We start from the raw sequence: 24,422 nt of genomic DNA, 5'->3' as shown, positions 1-24,422 counted from the left end.
AAACATCATTCTGTTGAGCTGAGACATCTTTCAGTAAAACAAACATCATTCTGTTGAGCTGAGACATCTTTCAGTAAAACAAACATCATTCTGTTGAGTTGAGACATCTTTCAGTAAAACAAACATCATTCTGTTGAGCTGAGACATCTTTCAGTAAAACAAACATCATTCTGTTGAGCTGAGACATCTTTCAGTAAAACAAACATAATTCTGTTGAGTTGAGACATCTTTCAGTAAAACAAACATCATTCTGTTGAGCTGAGACATCTTTCAGTAAAACAAACATAATTCTGTTGAGTTGAGACATCTTTCAGTAAAACAAACATCATTCTGTTGAGTTGAGACATCTTTCAGATAAGATTCAGAGCTGAGGCAGTAGTCTACATACCCAGGTTATTGTAATAACATTGAAAATAAAAAGAACAAATCAACAACAAAAGCTCAAACTAAAACGTTGCAAATCTCAACAACAAAAACTAATTGAAATCAGAGAAAGTACAAATAAAACATGTATAGCCTTGCTAGAGACACACACATTCACTATGTTAGTATACCAAACACTAGGAACACCTTCCTAATGTTGAGTTGCACACATACACTATCCTTGTCTCAATTGTCTCAAGGGTTTAAAATCCTTCTTTAACCTGTCTCCTCCCTTTCATCTACACTACCGGTCAAAAGTTTTAGAACACCTACTCATTCAAGGGTTTTTCTTTATTTTTACTATTTCCTACATTGTAGAATAATAGTGAAGACATCAAAACTATGGAATAACACATATGGAATCATGTAGTAAATGGTTTGGGATGAGTCGGACCACAGAGTGAAGGAAAAGCAGCCAACAAGTGCTCAGCATATGTGGGAACTCCTTCAAGACTGTTGGAAAAGCATTCCTCATGAAGCTGGTTGAGAGAATGCCAAGCGTGTGCAAAGCTGCCATCAAGGCAAAGGGTGGCTATTTGAAGAATCTCAAATATAAAATATATTTTGATTTGTTTAACACTTTTTTGGTTACTACATGATTCCATGTGTTATTTCATAGTTTTGATGTCTTCACTATTATTCTACAATGTAGAAAATAGTAAAAATAAAGAAAAACCCTTGAATGAGTAGGTGTTCTAAAATGTTTGACCGGTAGTGTACACTGATTGAAGTGGATTAAACAAGTGACATCAATAAGGGGTCATAGCTTTCACCTGGATTCACGTGGTCAGTCTATGTCATGGAAAGAGCAGGCGTTCCTTATGTTTTACTCAGTGTATATTCCATGTTTTAACAACCTAGGTGAAATAAAAGACCAAAACATCCAGCAGAATAAGCTAAAGCAGAAAGCTGGTGGTAGTGTTCTCCCAAACCACAGCCCCCTCTTCTACTCTCCCGCTGGACAAAGAATTAAGCACATCACCTGACCTGACCTCCAAGTGGAAGTGTCTAAAATAGGCAACACAGGGCAGTCATGGGAAAACGTGACAGCCCTGTCACGAACACGTGTGCACACACACCAGGGCTGGGCGGTATACCGTATTTAAGCATTAAGGCCAGAGGGGGTGTGGTATATTGGCCATATACCACAAACCCCCGAGGTGCCTTATTGCTATTATAAACTGGTTAACAAAGTAATTAATTAGAGCTGTAAAAATACATGTTTTGTCATACCCGTGGTATACGCTCTGATATACCACGGCTGTCAGCCAATCAGCACTCAGGGATCGAACTACCCAGTTTATAATCGATTATATAGCGGTATTGATGCACGGACCAGTTTGGGTTTTTACTTTACTTTCTATATCGGTATTTGAATGTTTTGTTTGTTAAATGTGATCCGCCGTGTGTAACGTCCATTTTTATACTTTACTTCGCTACTTGAGTCCTTTCTCCGCTCTCTCTCCATGCTGCTTTCCACACAGACCTTCCCCACCCGTCACTCAATGAGCACATTTGTTGTTCCTCGACCACGAGACACTTGCGTTCAGTCTGCAATGGCCAATGCAGCACAAGCACCAATGTAGATGCCAACCAGGGGTGTAGTGGTACCTGGAGATGCCAACCAGGGGTGTAGTGGTACCTGGAGAAGTGGGTATACTCGAATTTTGCCACGATTTTTCCAAACGGCCTGAAGGAAATACCGTGATATGATATTTTGGACATAATGCCCAGCCCTAACACACACACACACATACACACACACACACACACACACACACAGAGACTTAACTCCTTCTTGTGATAAAAACAGCAAATTCTGAGCTTCATTGATCTTACATTTATTAAATTGGTCTCTTTAGTCTGAGGGGCTAATTTAGGCTGCTTCAACCAATAGGCTTATCCATAGCTTATTTTTTCTCTCTCACTTGACAGAATTATAGTAACACACTGAATTAAATAAAATCACTTGTCACTAAATAAAAAACTATTAAGGAAATTTTGCAACACAACAACTACTATTTGCAGATGAGAGATCTCTAAATAAGTGCTTTCTGTCATTACTATATTTAATAAAGCATGTACAATAATTATAGTCAAGCTTGCTAATAAGCAAGGCAACAGGCAGGAGAGCAATATGCCTTGATGAGAACCGTCTCCTGATGTCATGACCAACACTTATTTAGAGCTCAGGGATTCATGAAAGAAAGCTTTAAAAAAGAGCAAACCTGATTGGCTGGTGCTGTTGCTGCGTAGGGGACACTTGTGGCAGGAGTAGTTGCTGCAGAGACAGTAGCAGGCGTAGTGCTGTACATCATGGGTACTTTTTCAGGAAGGGAACCATGGAAGCAATGAACAGGTGGCTGGAGCATTATGGTAACCATAGCAACATTTCATCTATTCTATTCTTTTTTTCTTTTCTTTTTTTTGCACGGTGAAACACAGTACAATATTAGTAGCAAGCCATCATTAGGTTAGACCAGCAGATGGCATCCAATCACAGTGCAAAGGGTCATCCAATCACAGTGCAAAGGGTTAGGGTCATGCAATCACAGTGCAAAGGGTTAGGGTCATCCAATCACAGTGCAAAGGGTTAGGGTCATGCAATCACAGTGCAAAGGGTTAGGGTCATCCAATCACAGTGCAAAGGGTTAGGGTCATCCAATCACAGTGCAAAGGGTTAGGGTCATGCAATCACAGTGCAAAGGGTTAGGGTCATCCAATCACAGTGCAAAGGGTTAGGATCATCCAATCACAGTGCAAAGGGTTAGGGTCATCCAATCACAGTGCAAAGGGTTAGGGTCATCCAATCACAGTGCAAAGGGTTAGGGTCATCCAATCACAGTGCAAAGGGTTAGGGTCATCCAATCACAGTGCAAAGCAAGAAAGCATGGGAAAAATAATGAAGGAAAGCTGTTTGAAGTTACAGTTCAGGAAATGTGTCAGATATTTGTTTGATTCCCAGAGAAGATTGTCATTTCAAACTAAACGCTTCCAATTACAACACAGAAAAAGTATGTTTTGCATAGCATATATCATCATTAGGATGGTATCTTCACTGCTGTGTTTAGAAATAAGGTCCCTTTTTTATACAAATAGAGGAAAAGCAATTGGATATGGAAAGACCAAGAAATGTTCAATAAAATCTCTGGGAAACTGATCAAATGTCCTAATCCACAGAGCAGCAACAAACTATAAATATCAACAAGCACTAACTGATGTCACAGGTTTTGAATATTTGTATTATTTACAACGGTATGGCTATCACTGCAGAGAAGAACAGACACAAATCAAGTAAACTAAATAATCATGAGAAAAAAAGTAGGCCAATGAGTGATGGTGAAGAGCATAACATAATAGCTGGTGCTTTGTCACGGACATGGCTGACCAAAATAATGCTGAAACGTATTATAAAATACACTTTCTCACAGGTGATTTAAAATGTGCTGGTCCCCAACGTATATAAAACACCCTTACCCTCTGACCCAGACAATATTTATCCAAGGGCACATTGGAATAACAAGACAGTATTTTAAATCAACAGCGAGAACATTCCACCCATATTCTCCATTCATTAGAGGTGATATCAGAAAAGATAAGCAAGGGACCTACCAATGCTGGTAGCAGGAGACATGCAAAACACTGACCCTGTGTGATTGTGCAGTTGGGAGTGAGTAGAGGATAATGAGGAAGAAACACATGTTAGCTAGAGTTTTCAGCATGCTTTTACACATCCAAAACCAAATACAAGCAAGACATTAACCCCTCAATGGAAACCAAGGGTTCTTTAGCTTGGTGAGCATACACAGATACAAGCCCACGACAAACGATGCGTGTTAGGGAGTATAGTGTGTGGGATTAAGTGTAGGGTGTAGATGAGACTTGCAGAATAAAATAGCTCCTGTCCACTGACATGGGAATCAGTGCTAAGGCAGCCAGGCAGTACAGTAGTTAACTTAGCAGTGAGATAAAGCATCTAACAAGAGTGCATAGTGGCTGTTACTGTTGATTATGGCTGTCAAGAGGAAGGCCATGTTGAGAGAAAGAGCTAAACTCATGATATAATGGTGTATTAACACAGGGTTCAACTTAGTACTTACTCTATCACAGCAATGTAGGCCATTGGCCATTTGATTAAAGCTGGTCTCCTTCAACCAACCTGGATGATGTAATCTGGACACACTGATATATCTAACTGCCAGGGCATTGAGCTATTATGTATGTGACAGTGGCATTGAAAGTGCATCATTTGCTAAAATTAACAGCTAAAATTACAAGGTGTTGCATTACTTCATCAAAGCTAGCTACATCAGACCACGAGGAATGCAGAAAAACAAGGAAAGACACCTGACTGACACGTTAAACAGATATAACAACCAAACATTAACAGGGAGGGCATGAGGAGTGAATTATAAAGGACAAGTCATCATTATTCATAGAGGCACAGTGGAGCTGTGGAGGCATGGATTATACTCAGACAGCCTGGCTGTGGAGCCATGGATTATACTCAGACAGCTGGGCTGTGGAGGCATGGATTATACTCAGACAGCCTGGCTGTGGAGCCATGGATTATACTCAGACAGCATGGCTGTGGAGGCATGGATTATACTCAGACAGCCTGGCTGTGGAGCCATGGATTATACTCAGACAGCCTGGCTGTGGAGCCATGGATTATACTCAGACAGCCTGGCTGTGGAGCCATGGATTATACTCAGACAGCATGGCTGTGGAGGCATGGATTATACTCAGACAGCCTGGCTGTGGAGCCATGGATTATACTCAGACAGCCTGGCTGTGGAGCCATGGATTATACTCAGACAGCTGGGCTGTGGAGGCATGGATTATACTCAGACAGCCTGGCTGTGGAAGCATGGATTATACTCAGACAGCATGGCTGTGGAGCCATGGATTATACTCAGACAGCTGGGCTGTGGAGCCATGGATTATACTCAGACAGCCTGGCTGTGGAGCCATGGATTATACTCAGACAGCATGGCTGTGGAGGCATGGATTATACTCAGACAGCCTGGCTGTGGAGCCATGGATTATACTCAGACAGCTGGGCTGTGGAGGCATGGATTATATTCAGACAGCTGGGCTGTGGAGCCATGGATTATGGATTATACTCAGAAAACTGGGCTGTGGAGCCAAGGATCATACCTGTGGGATAGAACGCAGCTGTCTGCTGGAGCTGTGCGTTGGCCAGAGCCTGCTGGTAGTGGAACATACTGGGGTTGAAGAAGGAGCTGGCCCCGTGGTTCTTCTCCAGTGCTTGTCTTTTTGGTAGGGGCTGCAGGCAGCCATAGGGGAACGCCTGCCGAGGACAAAGGACATGTTAACACAACACAGATAAAACACTTAACAGTAGCTCTCAAAAATCCACTGGCTATGTGTTTTATACTGTATGTAAATAATATTACTGGCTATGAGCTTTATACTGTATGTAAATAATATTACAATCATTACCAAATAGTAAACTGTATGCAACTATTACATGACAAAATAAAGGTATTTATGATCAAATTAGTGAATGGCTAAAACTTCATACTGTTCATATAACACCTATTAAATGACTGAAGGATAACTGACGGTGAATTATTCTGTACACATACTAGAGGAGTCTTAAGAAGTTGTAAAAACAAAAATGCCAAATTAAATTCTGTGAGTTGCTACAGTACAATTAATAGCTACGTGCAAAGCAAAAGGTGAAAGGTCAAAGTACCAGGTCTACAGTTGCCTCGAGGGGTCGCTTCATTGCTTTGGCAGTCGACTGAGTCTTTTAATAGCAGACAGCGAGCACATGATGGCAGTGGGCCAATGGGATTCAAGCGTATTAACATACAGGTAACAGCAAGCAGAGGTGCATCATGGGGACAGCATTGCATTGTGGATAGGTGAGAAGGAGAAAACAAAACAAAATAATCGGAATGCAGTTTACCACCACATACAAAACAATAGGCATGCACAATAAACAAATGTAACTGATTCAAGGAAACATACGACTGACTCCTGAATTAGTATGTAAGCATTTACTATACTCGTTAATAGCTTAATCTAATAGAATTTAGAATTACAACAATACTGTGCAACGACATTAGGACTGAGGTTGTTTGCTATGTAGGAAACAGAACAGTAGTTGATCAAAATATGTTAATAATTATCAAATCATTATCAAATTGAATATACAGTTGGGGCTACTAAATAAATGTTGTAATAATGCATTAATTGACAAACAATTACTTTACGAGGACTGTACATGATACACATAAATTTGAAAGAGAGACAAAATGTAGAAGGCCAACTGGCATTAGCTAGGCTACTGTGAATGGTCACGCTTGCACATTCTATCTCTACTGAGAGCTGGGCCTTATTCATGTAATCTTGGCTGTTTTAACGTCATAGCAAATAGGGAGCATAGAGAATGATATACCCACTGAATTGATGATCATTTATGTATAGAATGTGGAGCTCTGTTTATTGTGAGATTAGGTATCGAATTGGCCCTTTTGTTACATTTGTTAAACACATTGGTCATTCATAGTTTCAGTCAAAAAACGTAGGTTTCACTACACTTCAAAATTCCTCAGCATTACAGACGTATCACTACATGACCAAAAGTATGTGGACACCTGCTCATCAAACATCTCATTCCAAAATCATGGGCATTAATATGGAGTTGGTCCCTCCTTTGCTGCTATAACAGCCTCCACTCTTCTGGGAAGGCTTTCCACTAGATGTTGAAACATTGCTGTGGGGACTTGCTTCCATTCAGCCACAAGAGCATTAGTGAGGTCGGACATTGATGTTGGGCGATTAGGCCTGGCTTGTAGTCGGCGTTCCAATTCATCCAAAAGGTGTTCGATGGGGTTCAGGTCAGGGCTCTGTGCAGGCAAGTCAAGTTCTTACACACCGATCTCGACAAACCATTTCTGTATGGACCTCGCTTTGTGCACGGAGGAATTGTCATTCTGAAACAGGAAAGGGCCTTCCCCAAACTGTTGCCACATAGTTGGAAGGACAGAATCGTCTAGAATGTCATTGTATGCTGTAGCGTTAAGATTTCCCTTCACTGGAACTAAGGGGCCTAGCCCGAACCATGAAAAACAGCCCCAGACCATTATACATCCTCCACCAAACTTTATATTTGGCACTATGCATTGGGGCAGGTAGCGTTCTCCTGGCATCCGCCAAACCCAGATTTGTCCGTCGGACTGCCAGATGGTGAAGCGTGATTCATCACTCCAGAGAACGCATTTCCACTGTTTAAGAGTCCAATGGCGGCGAGCTTTATACCACTCCAGCCGACGCTTGGCATTGCGCATGGTGATCTTAGGCTTGTGTGTGGCTGCTCGGCTATGGAAACCCATTTCATGAAGCTCCCGATGAACAGTTCTTGTGCTGACGTTGCTTCCAGAGGCAGTTTGGAACTTGGCAGTGAGTGCTGCAACTGAGGACAGACGATTTTTCACTCGGCGGTCCTGTTCTGTGGGCTTGTGTGGCCCACCACTCAGCAGCTGAGCCGTTGTTGCTCCTAGACGTTTCCACTTCACAATAACAGCACTTATAGTTGACCGGGGCACCTCTAGCAGGTTAGACGTTTTGACGAACTGACTTGTTGGAAAGGTGGCATCTTATGACGGTGCCACGTTGAAAGTCACTGAGCTTTTCAGTAAGGCCATTCTACTGCCAATGTTTGTCTATGGAGATTGCATGGCTCTGTGCTCGATTTTATACACCTGTCAGCAGCGGGTGTGACTGAAGTGGTGCAGTGGTCTAAGACACTGCATCTCAGTGCTTGAGGCGTCACTACAGACCCCCTGGTTCGATTCCAGGCTGTATCACAACCGGCCGTGATTGGGAGTCCCATAGGGCGGCGCACAATTGGCCCAGCGTCGTCCGGGTTTGGCCGGTGTAAGCCGTCATTGTAAATAAGAATTTGTTCTTAACTGACTTGCCTAGTTAAATAAAGGTAAACATTTTAAAATTGAAAAAAAAAATAGCCGAATCCACTAATTTGAAGGTGTGTCCACATACTTTTGTAAATATAGTATATCAAGGTACTAAAGCATTTACAAACTCTAGTAATACTAGTGCTGTAATACAACAGTATTTAAGTAATTCTGAGACCATGCAAAAAATGAAAACTTAAGACCACAAAACTGATGATAAAATATATGGAGGAACAGAAAATAGCAGAGCTAGGATGGAGGATACAGAACATTCTATGTAAGGCCATGCATGTTGTTGTTTTTAACAGCCAAAATAGAAGTCTGAATGTGCCATTATGTGAATTGTGTTCATTTGATGAGAGTAATGTTAACTATTGGATCAGCTGTTCGAAGGCTGCTGCTGGTGAATTTGACTATGGACGTTTAGCAGATATGGCTTTATTCTTAGGAACTTGTTGGAAGTTTAAGATAAAGGCAAAACCAACAGCAGACAATAGATCACAATGAAACAAGACAGTAACTGTAGAAACAGGGTTCACTTTGCAGCAGCAATTCAAACATAGATTTTCAAAAAGCATGGAAAGCAAAGGGAGACAGACAAAGCTAATCTTTAGTTAAACAGCTAGGTCAAGGTTAGTTAACCAGCTAGGTAAAGTTTAGTTAACCAGCTAGGTCAAGGTTAGTTAACCAGCTAGGTAAAGGTTAGTTAACCAGCTAGGTAAAAGTTTGTTAACCAGCTAGGTAAAGGTTAGTTAACCAGCTAGGTAAAGGCTAGTTAACCAACTAGGTAAAGGTTAGTTAACCAACTAGGTAAAGGTTAGTTAACCAGCTAGGTAAAGGTTAGTTAAACAACTAGGTAAAGGTTAGTTAACCAGCTAGGTAAAGGTTAGTTAACCAGCTAGGTAAATGTTAGTTAAACAGCTAGGTAAAGGCTAGTTAACCAGCTAGGTAAAGGTTAGTTAACCAGCTAGGTAAAGGTTAGTTAACCAGCTAGGTAAAGGTTAGTTAAACAGCTATGTAAAGGACAACTTTAGTTAAACAGCTAGGTAAAGGCTAGTTAACCAGCTAGGTAAAGGTTAGTTAACCAGCTAGGTAAAGGTTAGTTAACCAGCTAGGTAAAGGTTAGTTAACCAGCTAGGTAAAGGTTAGTTAACCAGCTAGGTAAAGGTTAGTTAAACAGCTATGTAAAGGACAACTTTAGTTAAACAGCTAGGTAAAGGTTATCTTTAGTGAAACAGCTAGGTAAAGGTTAGCTAACCAGCTAGGTAAAGGTTAGCTAACCAACAGGTAAAAAGTTAGCATCACATAAGGAGATTCACAAATTAATGGTTATGCTATGTGACAGTTTAAAGGCAATTGAGGACTACTACATACTGGGCAATTGACATTTTGAGTCTTAAGAGCGTATATATGACATATATTTAATGTAGCTACATTGTATATACAAATAGGGTGGCAGGTAGCCTAGCGGTTAGAGCGTTGGGCCAGTAACCGAAATGTCGCTAGTTTGAATCTGCCGATGTGCCCTTGAGCAAGACACTTAACCATAATTGCTCCAGGGTTGCCGTTGATAATGGCTGACCTTGGCTGTGACCCACTCTCATGGGGAGTTGGGGTAAGCAAAAAAACACATTTTCAATTCAAACATACGTATACACACTTGTGTGAAATAGGACAAATATAAGCACCCACCCAATTATTATTATTATAATAAATAAAGCAGTGCTCCACATTCTATGATGTTAGCTAATCAACCAACAAAGGGTAATTTAACAGGATTAAGATAGTAGGCCCACTACTGTGAATGTAGAATGCGTTGCATTTTTAAAATGAATAGGACAAGTTGCCCTTAATCAGAAGGGACGGTACAGTATTACAGTAGCTATACTAGCCAATGGTGTGTGTGTTCTATGCTGCTGCCCATGGGTCTGGAGGGAAGCATCTTACCATGGCTGCAGCTGCTGCCTGAGCTGCCACGGCCGTATGGTTGACCTGGTGTTGAGAGGATTTGATTTTGGCCTGTAAGTGAGCAGGGGGGTGGAAGTACTTGCACTTCTCCCTGGAGCAGCGCGACTTGATGTAGTCCATGCAGACGGTGACAGTGTTGTCGCTGGTGTCGATCATGGGGCTGTCGCTGGGGTGGGCAAAGCGGCAGTCCGTCTCGCCTCGCGCACAGGTCCCCCGCTGGAACTCACGACACACCTACAATAGGAAAACCACACAGGAAGAGATAGCTGACGTAGTAGCACCCTGGCAATGTACCCTGTTTTCAACAGGCATTCCGGAATAAATGTGCTCTGAGTGTACAAAACATTATGAACACCTGCTCTTTCCATGACATAGACTGACCAGGTGAATCCAGGTGAATCCAGGTGAATGCTATGATCCCTTATTGATGTCACTTGTTAAATCCACTTCAATCAGTTTAGATGAAGGGGAGGAGACAGGTAAATAAGGATTTTTAAGCCTTGAGACTATTGAGACATGGATTGTGTATGTGTGCCATTCACAGGGTGAATGGGTTAGACAAAGTATTTAAGTGCCTTTGAAAGGGGTATGGTAGTTGGTGCCAGGGGAATTGGTTTGAGTGTGTCAAGAACTGCAGCGGTGCTGGGTTTTTCACACTCAACAGTTTCCCGTATGTATCAAGAATGGTCCACAACCCACAGGACATCCGGCCAACTTGACACAACTGTGGGAAGAATTGGAGTCAATATAGGCCAGCATCCCTGTGGAACGCTTTCGACACCTTGTAGAGTCCAAGCCCCGACAAATTGAGGCTGTTCTGAGGGCAAAAGGGGTTGCAACTCAAGGTGTTCTTAATGTTTTGTATACTCAGTGTATTAATACAGCATATTATACAGCCTTGTTTGTGTTTGTGTGAAGGTGATTTGATACCTCCAGTTTGTCGATGCGCAACAGCTTCTGTGAGGGGGAAGAGGAGGACGAGTTGGAGCTCTGGACTGTGACTGGGGGACTTCCAGGGACCATGACTGGGGTGCTGGGGAGCATCTCCGTGGGCATCAGGCTCATTCCATGGCTCATGGATGTCATGGGTGTAAGGTAAGGAGAGTAGCTGAGACCTGGGCTCGTACCAAGCCCCTGGGTGACATTGAACGTAGGCTGTAAAAGAGAAGGGACAGCAGCCAGTACAGACACTACTAAACATCTGAAATGAAGGATCTGAGTTTTGGGATGGTGTATAATAAACTGTACTTACTACAGGCTGCATGCTCGTGCCTGGGATCATGAAGTGCATCTGCTGGGCAAGCATGGCTGCTGCTGTCTTCTGCTGGATGAGGTTGTTGCGGCCGTTAATCTCTAGCTGGGTTTTTAAATGAGAAGGTGGATGAAGGTACTTACAGTTTTCTCTTGAACATCGACCCTGGAATAAGAATAAGAACACAAAAGAAAGCTAACTATTAGACAAGAGAAATCCCTTAAATGTAGGCCTAAGCCTAAGATGAGTAGACTATACCTACAGCTTTTAAGTGAAGCATCGTTACTGGAGAGGGTCACTAGAATTCATTGACAACCAAGGAAAGAGACAAGGACGTCCATAAAAATACAAAAATAAAACAGAAGAACATTCCCAGAACATGACCTTCATGAAAGATTCATGTTGAGGCTCAATCATGCCCTGAACATGCAGTAGACCAGTCCCCTAACAGACCCAGACCATTCAGCTCAGAGGACAGGACACTAACGCAATATCAGGACACGCAATCACAGTGACACAGAATCACACCTTCACACTTGAGATGCTTTTCTGTGGGGACAGATAGTGAGGTAGTTTTGACGATGCTTGTTGTTGCAGAAGCAGTATGATTGACAGAGGAGCACACTGCGCCCCAAGACAAATGCACACAGGAGATGAATGCCCGTAGAGCAATGGAACGGAAAACAGTTTGAAATGCTTTATTGTCAGAAGCGTTTCTCTCTATGATCAGGAGGTTATCCACAGACACAATATGAGTCATGTATGAGAATAATAATGTATAGAGTTGATAGATCGGCCTAAACTGCCTTTAATTTAGCAGGAAATCAGTAGGCAGGGCTTTCTCCTACAGAGCTCAATTTTTATGGAATGGTCTGCCTATCCATGTGAGAGACGCAGACCGGGTCTCGACCGTTAAGTCTTTACTGAAGACTCATCTCTTCAGTAGGTCCTATGATTGAGTGTAGTCTGGCCCAGGGGTGCGAAGGTGAACGGCAAGGAACTGGAGTGACAAACCGCCCTTGCTGTCTCTGCCTGGCCGGCTCCCCTCTCTCCACTGGGATTCTCTGCCTCTGCCTCTATTAAGGGGGCTGAGTCACTGGCTTAATATTGCTCTTCCATGCCGTCCCTAGGAGGGGTGCGTCACGTCGTGCCTGGCGTTTTACTGCTATACTCAAATTGAGTGGGTTGAGTCACTGACGTGATTTTTATGTAGCGAGATACCTGCCAAAAGGTTGAATGTATGTATCGTTTGCATGGTATGAAAATCCGTACGTAAAATTCTAGGATCGTAAGAGAAGCCATGTGTGAAACGTAAACGTGAAATTTCATCTGTGAACATACAAAAACCATGTTACGATTACGGACTAACATTTTAGGCTGGAACAAATCTTGTGTTGCATTTCTGACGTACAATAATACCTTTCTGAGTTTTGGCAGTTTCATCTCACCAGATAAAAAAAAAAACCTAAACCAAAACGGCCTGTGAGGAGTGCTACCGAACAAGCATTATACAGTATAAATGAAACAGAAGTCAGGGAAACCGGAAAGAGGTATCCTGCACATTTCCAAGTTAAAAGTCCCCATTCTCTATTACTCCTCAGTTGAGTTTACTTCACATTTAGGTAGCTAATGTAATGGATTTGTTCGCCAGCGCAAGTCTAGATTGCACTAGCTGTATTATGCCTACAACAGAGAAGTTTCAGTCCGCTAGGTGTATCTCTACAGCATGGGCGTATCTATGGGTGACGTGGACATCCCCATGCATGCACCTTATCAAAATATGACTAATTCAATATTGCACCATCCCATTCTCTGGCCTCTGTCTGCAATCATAACCAGTAGTATCTACCTGAAATAATGAAACATAGAATAGTAATAGATATTTTGTGAATCTATGAATTATGTATGACCACTGGAGTCTTTGCCACTCAAAATATTTCTTTATAGAATATTTTGATATCTATTTTATCCCTCAAAATCTTTCCAAAGCATATTCTGTAGGAGGGGTTAATATGAATTTAAAATAATTTGACATGATTTATACGAATCGGGTCATGAATATATGGAGTTTGAAATGAACAACAGAGAGGTTAAATGTAGGCTAAGTCTGGCATAAGATTACTCCCACACTTTACAATAACTCTGTTGCAGTGGTCTTAGGTAGTCTCCGTATAGGCTCCTCCCTCCATCGCGACATTGCTGCCCAGTTTTGTATTTGTATTTATTATGGATCCCCTTTAGCTGCTACTCTTCCTGGGGTCCAGCAAAATTAAAGGCAGTTCATAAAATTTTAAAAACATTACAATACATTCACAGATTTCACAACACACTGTGTGCCCTCAGGCCCCTACTCCACTACCACATATTTACAGTACAAAATCCATGTGTACGTGTGTGGGTATAAAGCCATAACACATACGTTTTTCCAGCAGCAGAATATGATCGATAATGTCAAAAGCCACACTGAAGTCTAACAAAACAGCCCCCACAATCTTTTTATCATCAATTTCTCTCAGCCAATCATCAGTCATTCACTCAGGACAGTATGAAAAAATATGTGGCAGGTTTGTAGGGTCCCCTTCAGCTCAGTTGGTAGAGCATGGCGCTTGCAACACCAGGGTTGTGGGTTCATTTCCCACGGGGGGCCAGTATGAAAATGTATGCACTCACTAACTGTAAGTCGCTCTGGATAAGAGCGTCTGCTAAATGACTAAAATGTAAAATTATACAGCCAAGACAATCAATATTTCGTTTTGTCTCATTTATTGATATGGATATAGCCTCTGTGTGATGGGGTTGTGCAACGCAAATGGCTATAACAAGCCTACAGTGGGGAAAAAAGTATTTAGTCAGCCACCAATTGTGCAAGTTCTCCCACTTAAAAAGATGAGAGAGGCCTGTAATTTTCATCATAGGTACACGTCAACTATGACAGACAAAATGAGAAGAAAAAAAATCAAGAAAATCACATTGTAGGATTTTTAATGAATTTATTTGCAAATTATGGTGGAAAATAAGTATTTGGTCAATAACAAAAGTTTCTCAATACTTTGTTATATACCCTTTGTTGGCAATGACACAGGTCAAACGTTTTCTGTAAGTCTTCACAAGGTTTTCACACACTGTTGCTGGTATTTTGGCCCATTCCTCCATGCAGATCTCCTCTAGAGCAGTGATGTTTTGGGGCTGTCGCTGGGCAACACGGACTTTCAATTCCCTCCAAAGATTTTCTATGGGGTTGAGATCTGGAGACTGGCTAGGCCACTCCAGGACCTTGAAATGCTTCTTACGAAGCCACTCCTTCGTTGCCCGGGCGGTGTGTTTGGGATCATTGTCAAGCTGAAAGACCCAGCCACGTTTCATCTTCAATGACCTTGCTGATGGAAGGAGGTTTTCACTCAAAATCTCACGATACATGGCCCCATTCATTCGTTCCTTTACACGGATCAGTCGTCCTGGTCCCTTTGCAGAAAAACAGCCCCAAAGCATGATGTTTCCACCCCCATGCTTCACAGTAGGTATGGTGTTCTTTGGATGCAACTCAGCATTCTTTGTCCTCCAAACACGACCAGTTGAGTTTTTACCAAAAAGTTATATTTTGGTTTCATCTGACCATATGACATTCTCCCAATCATCTTCTGGATCATCCAAATGCACTCTAGCAAACTTCAGACGGGCCTGGACATGTACTGGCTTAAGCAGGCGGACACGTCTGGCACTGCAGGATTTTAGTCCCTGGCGGCGTAGTGTGTTACTGATGGTAGGCTTTGTTACTTTGGTCCCAGCTCTCTGCAGGTCGTTCACTAGGTCCCCCCGTGTGGTTCTGGGATTTTTGCTCACCGTTCTTGTGATCATTTTGACCCTGAGGGGTGAGATCTTGCGTGGAGCCCCAAATCGAGGGAGATTATCAGTTGTCTTGTATGTCTTCCATTTCCTAATAATTGCTCCCACAGTTGATTTCTTCAAACCAAGCTGCTTACCTATTGCAGATTCAGTCTTCCCAGCCTGGTGCAGGTCTACAATTTTGTTTCTGGTGTCCTTTGACAGCTCTTTGGTCTTGGCCATAGTGGAGTTTGGAGTGTGACTGTTTGAGGTTGTGGACAGGTGATTTTATACTGATAACAAGTTCAAACAGGTGCCATTAATACAGGTAACGAGTGGAGGACAGAGGAGCCTCTTAAAGAAGACGTTACAGGTCTGTGAGAGCCAGAAATATTGCTTGTTTGTAGGTGACCAAATACTTATTTTACACCATAATTTGCAAATAAATTCATTAAAAATCCTACAATGTGATTTTCTAAGATTTTTCCCCTCAATTTGTCTGTCATAGTTGACATGTACCTATGATGAAAATTACAGGCCTCTCTCATCTTTTTAAGTGGGAGAACTTGCACAATTGGTGGCTGACTAAATACTTTTTTTCCCCACTGTATATACAGACTGGAATTCACTAATACAACAGTCAAAATGCCTAATATAAGGCCTACAGTCCCTGCTCCCAAAAACTGGAAAAAGTGTGATTCACTAGGTTACATGATCACCACAGTAGCCCCACGCGGCTGTAAAAATAAATTATGCAATTATATGGCCATTAAATAACACACAACAGCATATTTACACCTTAGCAAATACATTTAAACTCAGTATTTCACAATTCCTGACATTTAATCCTAGTAAAAACTCAGTCTTAGGTCAGTTAGGATCACCACTTTATTTTAAGAATGTGAAATGTCTGAATATATTTTTTTACATTTAAGTCATTTTTAGCAGACGCTCTTATCCAGAGCGACTTACAGTTAGTGAGTGCATACATTTTCATACTGGCCCCCCTGTGGGAAACGAACCCACAACCCTGGTGTTGCAAGCGCCATGCTCTAGCAACTGAGCTACAGGGGTCAGTTAGGATCACAACTTTATTTTAAGAATGTTAAATGTCAGAATAATAGTACAGAGAATTATTTATTTCAGATTTTATTTATTTCATCACATTCCCAGTGGGTCAGATGTTTACATACACTCAGTTAGTATTTGGTAGCATTGCCTTTAAATTTTTAACTTGGGTCAAACGTTTCGGGTAGCCATCCACAAGCTTCCCACAATAAGTTGGGTGAATTTTGGCCCATTCCTCCTGACAGAGCTGAGTCAGGTTTGTAGGCCTCCTTGCTCGCACACACTTTTTCAATTCTGCCCACACATTTTCTATAGGATTGAGGTCAGGGCTTTGTGATGGCCACTCCAATGCCTTGACTTTGTTGTCCTTAAGCCAATTTGCCACAACTTTGGAAGTATGCTTGGGGTCATTGTCCATTTGGAAGACCCATTTGTGACCAAGCTTTAACTTCCTGACTGATGTCTTGAGATGTTGCTTCAATATATCCACATCATTTTCCTTCCTCATGATGCCATCTTTTTTGTGAAGTGCACCAGTCCCTCCTGAAGCAAAGCACCACACAGCATGATGTCGCCACCACCGTGCTTCACGGTTGTGATGGTGTTCTTCGGCATGCGCCCCCCTTTTTCCTCCAAACATAACGATGGTCATTATGGCCAAACAGTTCTATTTTTGTTTCATCAGACCAGAGGACATTTCTCAAAAAAGTAAGATCTTTGTCCCCATGTGCAGTTGCAAACCATAGTCTGGCTTTTTTATGGCGGTTGTGGAGCAGTGGCTTCTTCCTTGCTGAGCGGCCTTTCAGGTTATGTCGATATATAGGACTCGTTTTACTGTGGATATAGATATTTTTTTACTTGTTTCCTCCAGCATCTTCACAAGGTCCTTTGCTGTTGTTCTGGGATTGATTTGCACTTTTCGCACCAAGGTACGTTCATCGTTCTGAGCGGTATGACGGCTGCGTGGTCCCATGGTGTTTATACTTGCGTACTATTGTTTGTACAGATTAATGTGGTACCTTCAAGCATTTGGAAATGGCTCCCAAGGATTAACCAGACTTGTGGAGGTCTACAATCTTTTTTCTGAGGTCTTGGCTGATCTCTTTTCATTTTCCCATGATGTCAAGCAAAGAGGCACTGAGTTTGAAGGTAGGCCTTGAAATACATCCACAGGTACACCTCCAATTGACTCAAATGATGCTTCTAAAGCCATGACATCCTTTTCTGGAATTTTCCAAGCTGTTTAAAGGCACAGTCAACTTAGTGTATGTAAACTTCTGACCCACTGGAATTGTGATACAGTGAATTATAAGTTAAATAATCCGTAGCGAGTTTTAATGACTCCAACCTAAGTGTATGTAACCTTCCGACTTCGACTGTAGATAGTAGTTAAGATAGTGGTATAGTCTAAAGATGCTGGTATAGATAGTGTAGATAGTGGAACAGGCCTAGCCTACAGGGCATTCAGAAAGTATATTTTATATAAATTCACCAATCTACACACAACACCCCATAATGACGAAGTGAAAACATGTTTTTAGATATTTTTGCTAAATTATTATTGAAAATAAAAATATGGAAATATCTAATTAACATACAGACCCCTTGACTTTTTCCACATTTAGTTACGTTAGAGCCTTATGCTAAAATATATATTTTTTAAATAATCTTCAGCAATCTACACACAATACCCCATAACAAAGCGAAAACAGGTTTTTAGAAATGTTTGCAAATGTTAAAATTAATACAAATGAAATGCCTTATTTACATAAGTATTCAGACCCTTTGCTATGAGACTCGAAATTGAGCACAGGGTCATCCTGTTTCCATTGATCATCCTTGAGAAGCTTCTACAACTTGATTGGAGTCCACCTGTGGTAAATTCAATTGATTTGACATTATTTGGAAAGGCACACACCTGTCTATATGAGGTCCCACAGTTGACAGTGCATGTTAGAGCAAAGGAATTGGTCAAAGGAATTGTCCGTAGAGCTCCGAGACAGGATTGTCTCGAGGCACAGATCTGGGGAAGGGTACCAAAACATTTCTGCAACAATGAAGGTCCCCAAGAACAGAGTGGCCTCCATCATTCTTAAATGGAAGAAGTTTGGAACCACCAAGACTCTTCCTAGAGCTGGCCGCCCGGCCAAACTGAGCAATCAGGGGAGAAGGGCCTTGGTCAGGGAGGTGACCAAGAACCCGATGGTCACTCTGACAGAGCTCTAGAGTTCCTCTGTGGAGATGGGAGAACCTTCCAGAAGGACAACTATCTCTGCCGCATTCCACCAATCAGGCCTTTATGGTAGAGTGGCCAGACGGAAGCCACTCCTCAGTAAAAGGCACATGACAACCTGCTTGGAGTTTGCCAAAAGGCACCTAAAGACTCTCCGACCATGAGAAACAAGATTCTCTGGTCTGATGAAAACAATATTGAACTCTTTGGCCTTAATGCCAAGCGTCACGTCTTGAGGAAACCTGGCACTATCCCTACGGTGAAGCATGGTGGTGGCAGCATCATGCTGTGAGGATGTTTGTCAGCGGCATGGACTGGGAGACTAGTCAGGATTTAGGGAAAGATGAACGGAGCAAAGTACAGAGAGATCTCAGGACCTTAGACTAGGGCGAAGGTTCACCTTCCAACAGAACAACGACCCTAAGCACACAGCCAGGAGTGGCTTCGGGACAAGTATCTTAATGTCCTTGAGTGGGCCAGCCAGAGCCCGAACTTGAACCCGATCAAACATCTCTGGAGAGACCTGAAAACAGCTGTGCAGCAACGCTCCCCATCAAACCTGACAGAGCTTGAGAGGATCTGCAGACAGGAATTGGAGAAACTCCCCAAATACAGGTGTGCCAAGCTTGTAGCGTCATACCCAAGAAGACTCGAGGCTGTAATCACTGCCAAAGGTGCTTCAACAAAGTACTGAGTAAAGGGTCTGAATACTTATGTAAATGTGATTTTTTATATATTTTTTGTAAAACATTTGCATAACAATCCCATTTTTTTTTTTTTTGCTTTGTCATTATGGGGTATTGTGTCTAGATTGATGAGGGGAAAAAAAAAACAATTTAATCAATTTTAGAATAAGGCTGTAACGTAGCAAAATGTGGAAAAAGTCAAGGGGTCTTAATACTTTCCGAATGTACTGTAAATCGTATTTACGTTCTATTTTGCAGCTCAGGCGGTTATTCTAGACAAGGCTCTTCTGTGTCTTTATCATTCACACACAAGTCAATTGCTGAAGGCCCAAGCCTTTACTACGCCATCTACTGGTATAACGTCGTTATTGAATGCAGTTCTAAAAACAAGCTCTAGACTATTATTTTGGAAATGAAACCGGAAGCTGCAAAGCAACTCTAACGTCTGGGCTAGAGTTGCTTGATTGACTAGCTAACTTTGACTAGCTACATTCAGTTCAAGTCCATTGCAGATGCTACATTACTGACAAAAGTTTGTATGTATAAAAAATAACTAACTGAGTAAAGGGAGTCATAAAGTAAGAATTGAACGTGTAAATGTTTATTCATAGTCGTAACATAAGGTTTGTGCGTTTAGAGATCTAATTTAATGTTTACGTTTCATGTTTCACGCATGGCTTTTCTTACGATCCTAACAAGTTACGTACAGATTTTCTTACGTACGTTCAACCTTTTGGCAGCTATCTCGCTCCATAGGTTTTGTGCCCCCTTGGGCTTGTGTGGTGGAGGAGATCTTTGTGGGCTATACTCAGCCTTGTTTCAGGGTAGTAAATTGGTGGTCTGTTGATATCCATCTAGTGGTGTGGGGTTATATCCTGCCTGGTTGGCCCTCTCCGGGGGTATCGTCGGACAGGGCCACAGTATCCCCCGACCACTGTCTCAGCCTCAGGTATCTATGCTGCAATAGTCTATGTGCCGGGGGGCTAGGGTCAGTCTGTCCAATCTGGTGAAATTCCCCTGTTTTATCCCGTTTTATCTGGTGTCCTGTGTGAACTTAAGTATGCTTCAGTTTCTCTCTCTCCCTCCCTCCCGGACGATCTGAGCCCTAGGACCATGCCTCGGGACAACCTGGCCTGATGACTCCTGGCTGTCCCTGTCCCCAGTCCACCTGGTAGTGCTGCTGATCCAGTTTCTGCAGTTTTGCCTGTGGCTATGGAACCCTGAAGTGCTACCTTGTCCCGGACCTGCTGTTTTTGACCCACTCTCTCCCTCCCTCCCTCTCTACCGCACCTGCTGTCTCGACCTGTGAATGCTCGGCTATGAAAAGCCAACTGACATTTACTCCAGAGGTGCTGACCTGTTGCACCCTCTACAACCACTGTGACTATTATTTGACACTGCTGGGTCATCTATGAACGTTTGAAAATATTGAAGAATGATCTGGCCTTAAATGGCCATGTACATAATCTCCACCCGGCACAGCCGGAAGTGGACTGGCCACCCCTAGGGAGTTTTTCCTAGCCACCGTGCTTCTACACCTGCATTGCTTGCTGTTTGGGTTTTTTAGGATGGGTTTCTGTATAAGCATTTTGTGACATCTGCTGATGTAAAATGGGCTTTATAAATACATTTGATTTAGCCTACACATTCACTGATCAAGTATGCCCAGTAGTAGTTTGTTCAATAGGCACATTTTACATAATGTAAGATGGCTGTGTAGGATGATGAATAGAGGATAAGAAAGATAGCTGTGACCCACTGCACTATTGCTATCTAGCCGTAGGCTTTAAACGTACCAGCAAAAAGAGGCTTAGGGGAAAAGCTGAATGGCCAGAACTTGTCTCTGAGCTTGCCAATGTAGGGAATCTCTTCACACTGACATCCCATCCTCTTTGTTATGGAACAGTAGAATCCAAAGTCTATTCACAACAATCCAGATGTCAGCCTGGTATACAGTGAGGGAAACAAGTATTTGATCCCCTGCTGATTTTGTACGTTTGCCCACTGACAAAGAAATGATCAGTCTATAATTTTAATGGTAGGTTTATTTGAACAGTGAGAGACAGAATAACAACAAAAAAATCCAGAAAAATGCATGTAAAAAATGTTATAGATTGATTTGCATTTTAATGAGGGAAATAAGTATTTGACCCCCTCTCTATCAGAAACATTTCTGGCTCCCAGATGTCTTTTATACAGGTAATGAGCTGAGATTAGGAGCACACTCTTAAAGGGAGTGCTCCTAAGCTCAGCTTGTTACCTGTATAAAAGACACCTGTCCACAGAAGCAATCAATCAATCAGATTCCAAACTGGCCAAGACCAAAGAGCTCTCCAAGGATGTCAGGGACAAGATTGTAGACCTACACAAGGCTGGAATGGGCTACAAGACCATCGCCAAGCAGCTTGGAGAGAAGGTGACAACAATAGCTCAATTGGTAGAGCATGGCACTTGTAACGCCAGGGTAGTGGGTTCGATCCCCGGGACCACCCATCCGTAAAAAAAAATTATGCGCACATGACTGTAAGTCGCTTTGGATAAAAGCGTCTGCTAAATGGCATATTATTATTAGTTGGTGCGATTATTCGCAATTGGAAGAAACACAAAAGAACGGTCAATCTCCCTCGGCCTGGGGCTCCATGCAAGATCTCACCTCGTGGAGTTGCAATGATCATGAGAACGGTGAGGAATCAGCCCAGAACTACACAGGAGGATCTTGCCAATGATCTCAAGGCAGCTGGGACCATAGTCACCAAGAAAACAATTGGTACCACACTACACCGTGAAGGACTGAAATCCTGCAGCGCCCGCAAGGTCCCCTTGCTCAAGAAAGCACATATACATACCTGTCTGAAGTTTGCCAATGAACATCTGAATGATTCAGAGGAGAACTGGGTGAAAGTGTTGTGGTCCAAAATCGAGCTCTTTGGCATCAACTCAACTCACTGTGTTTGGAGGAGGAGGAATGCTGCCTATGACCCCAAGAACACCATCCCCACCGTCAAACATGGAGGTGGAAACATTATGCTTTGGGGGTTTTTTTCTGCTAAGGGGACAGGACAACTTCACCGCATCAAAGGGACGATGGACGGGGCCATGTACCGGCAAATCTTGGGTGAGAACCTCCTTCCTTCAGCCAGGGCATTGAAAATGGGTTGTGGATGGGTATTCCAGCATGACAATGACCCAAAACACACAGCCAAGGCAACAAAGGAGTGGCTCAAGAAGAAGCACATTAAGGTCCTGGAGTGGCCTAGCCAGTCTCCAGACCTTAATTCCATAGAAAATATGTGGAGGGAGCTGAAGGTTCGAGTTGCCAAACTTCAGGCTCAAAACCTTAATGACTTGGAGAAGATCTGCAAAGAGGAGTGGGACAAAATCCCTCCTGAGATGTGTGCAAACCTGGTGGCCAACTACAAAAAACGTCTGACCTCTGTGATTGCCAACAAGTGTTTTGCCACCAAGTACTAAGTCATGTTTTGCAGAGTGGTCAAACACTTATTTCCCTCATTAAAATGCAAATCAATTTATTACATTTTTGACATGCATATTTCTGGATTTTTTTTAATGTTATTCTGTCTCTCACTGTTCAAATAAACCTACCATTAAAATGATAGACTGATCATGTCTTTGTCAGTGAGCAAACGTACAAAATCAGCAGGGGATCAAATACTTTTTTCCCTCACTGTATCATCCTCTACTCCGCTCTGCTCACTTGACCCGGCAGTCATTCTTAGCCTGCCTCAAACCGATTGCTAAATATCAGAGTAGAGTAGCTCTCTTCTGAATAGCAGGGACTTGAAATAGACATCCATCTGAACTTGACTTACACTATAGAATATTTTGCCAGTAAAATCATTAAAGCAATAGGCCTAATATCACTGTCAGTCAAAAGCATGAATGAATGAGGGATTAGCAGCTACATTTTGTCCTACATATTCAAATTAATATAATTCAACTCAATGGAACTAATTTCATAGACTCTCCCCTGAGATTCATATCAATTATTACCAGGGAAATCCCACATTGATTTCCACAGAATTGTATCAGGGACAATCCCTTCGGAAAGTTACCTGATATCAAAGGTAGGGTTTGGATCAAGGTTTAAGTTAAGCTATTGTGTAACGCAGCATTTCCCAAACTCGGTCATGGGGACCCCAAGAGGTGTATGTTTTGGTTTTTGCCCTAGCACTACACAGCTGATTCAAATAATCAATTAATCATCAAGCTTTGATTATTTTAATCAGCTGTGTAGTGCAACATTTGGCTAAAGTAAAACACAGCTGGTCCATACTTGCAAACATTAGAAAAATGTTTCCGTCTCAAAATGCACATCAACCAATTAAAATTGCTGATGTAGTTGCACATGATAAAATGCTACATGTTAGCTGTTCCCATTACATAACCTGCAACATTTAGCCCTATGCTAACCTGACCACAGTTAAACACAATTATGTGTTCTTCATTAACAGAGGTTAGAAGTCCTTTAGGGATGCATGAGTTCATATTGGCTTTTTCTTCTTATTTGAAGGCCCATAATTTATGTCTTCCATTCATGGCAAATGTGAGAGGGTCTGAATTATGGATAGATTTCAAGGGGTGTGAAGAGATGTGAAAAGATGTGAAGGGATATGAAGGGATGTGAAAAGATGTGAAGGGATATGAAGGGATGTGAAGGGATGTGAAAAGATGTGAAGAACATTAATGCAGCTGTGGTAACAACACAGACTCCCTGTTCACCCCTCACAAAACAGACATGTATCTAGTCTCTGAAGAATAAGTGTGACCGACCGGCTCGATTCGGTGTAGCAAAATGTGAAATGGTGTTTTTTACATTGGATAAAATTACAGACTCAGAGCTAGAAAATTGTATATCATACACTGCAGTTGAGGAACAATGGGAAAGTAATTCAGCTTTGAAAGTTGATAAACTTGTAACCCCACTTTTGAGAAAATTGGTACACCTACTGGAGAGCCCTTCTTTGTCTACACCCATTCAGCATCCATCACACCCTCTTAAG

At 42.2% G+C, this 24,422-nt stretch overlaps 1 protein-coding gene across 9 annotated transcripts in view; it reads right to left on the bottom strand.

Moving 5' to 3' along the window:
- LOC121555081 (muscleblind-like protein 2a) overlaps positions 1–24,422 on the bottom strand; it is a 66,848-nt gene that overhangs the window by 4,642 nt on the left and 37,784 nt on the right. For 3 of the 9 annotated variants that reach the window (XM_041868872.2, XM_045212044.1, XM_045212043.1), the window contains exons 3-9: positions 11,593–11,757; positions 11,271–11,495; positions 10,320–10,574; positions 6,146–6,199; positions 5,584–5,737; positions 4,036–4,071; positions 2,652–2,746 (exon numbers count right to left, since the gene is read on the bottom strand). In XM_041868872.2, coding sequence (XP_041724806.1) covers positions 2,652–2,746; positions 4,036–4,071; positions 5,584–5,737; positions 6,146–6,199; positions 10,320–10,574; positions 11,271–11,495; positions 11,593–11,757 — 984 coding nt within the window. The remainder of the gene's footprint in view (positions 1–2,651; positions 2,747–4,035; positions 4,072–5,583; positions 5,738–6,145; positions 6,200–10,319; positions 10,575–11,270; positions 11,496–11,592; positions 11,758–24,422) is intronic. The other 6 variants (XM_045212045.1, XM_045212046.1, XM_045212047.1 and 3 more) reach the window with 5 other exon arrangements.

This window comes from Coregonus clupeaformis, chromosome 40 (assembly GCF_020615455.1).
Source record: "Coregonus clupeaformis isolate EN_2021a chromosome 40, ASM2061545v1, whole genome shotgun sequence".
In the NCBI taxonomy this organism is placed as follows: domain Eukaryota; kingdom Metazoa; phylum Chordata; class Actinopteri; order Salmoniformes; family Salmonidae; genus Coregonus; species Coregonus clupeaformis.
This window is presented reverse-complemented; position numbering and strand designations above follow the sequence as displayed.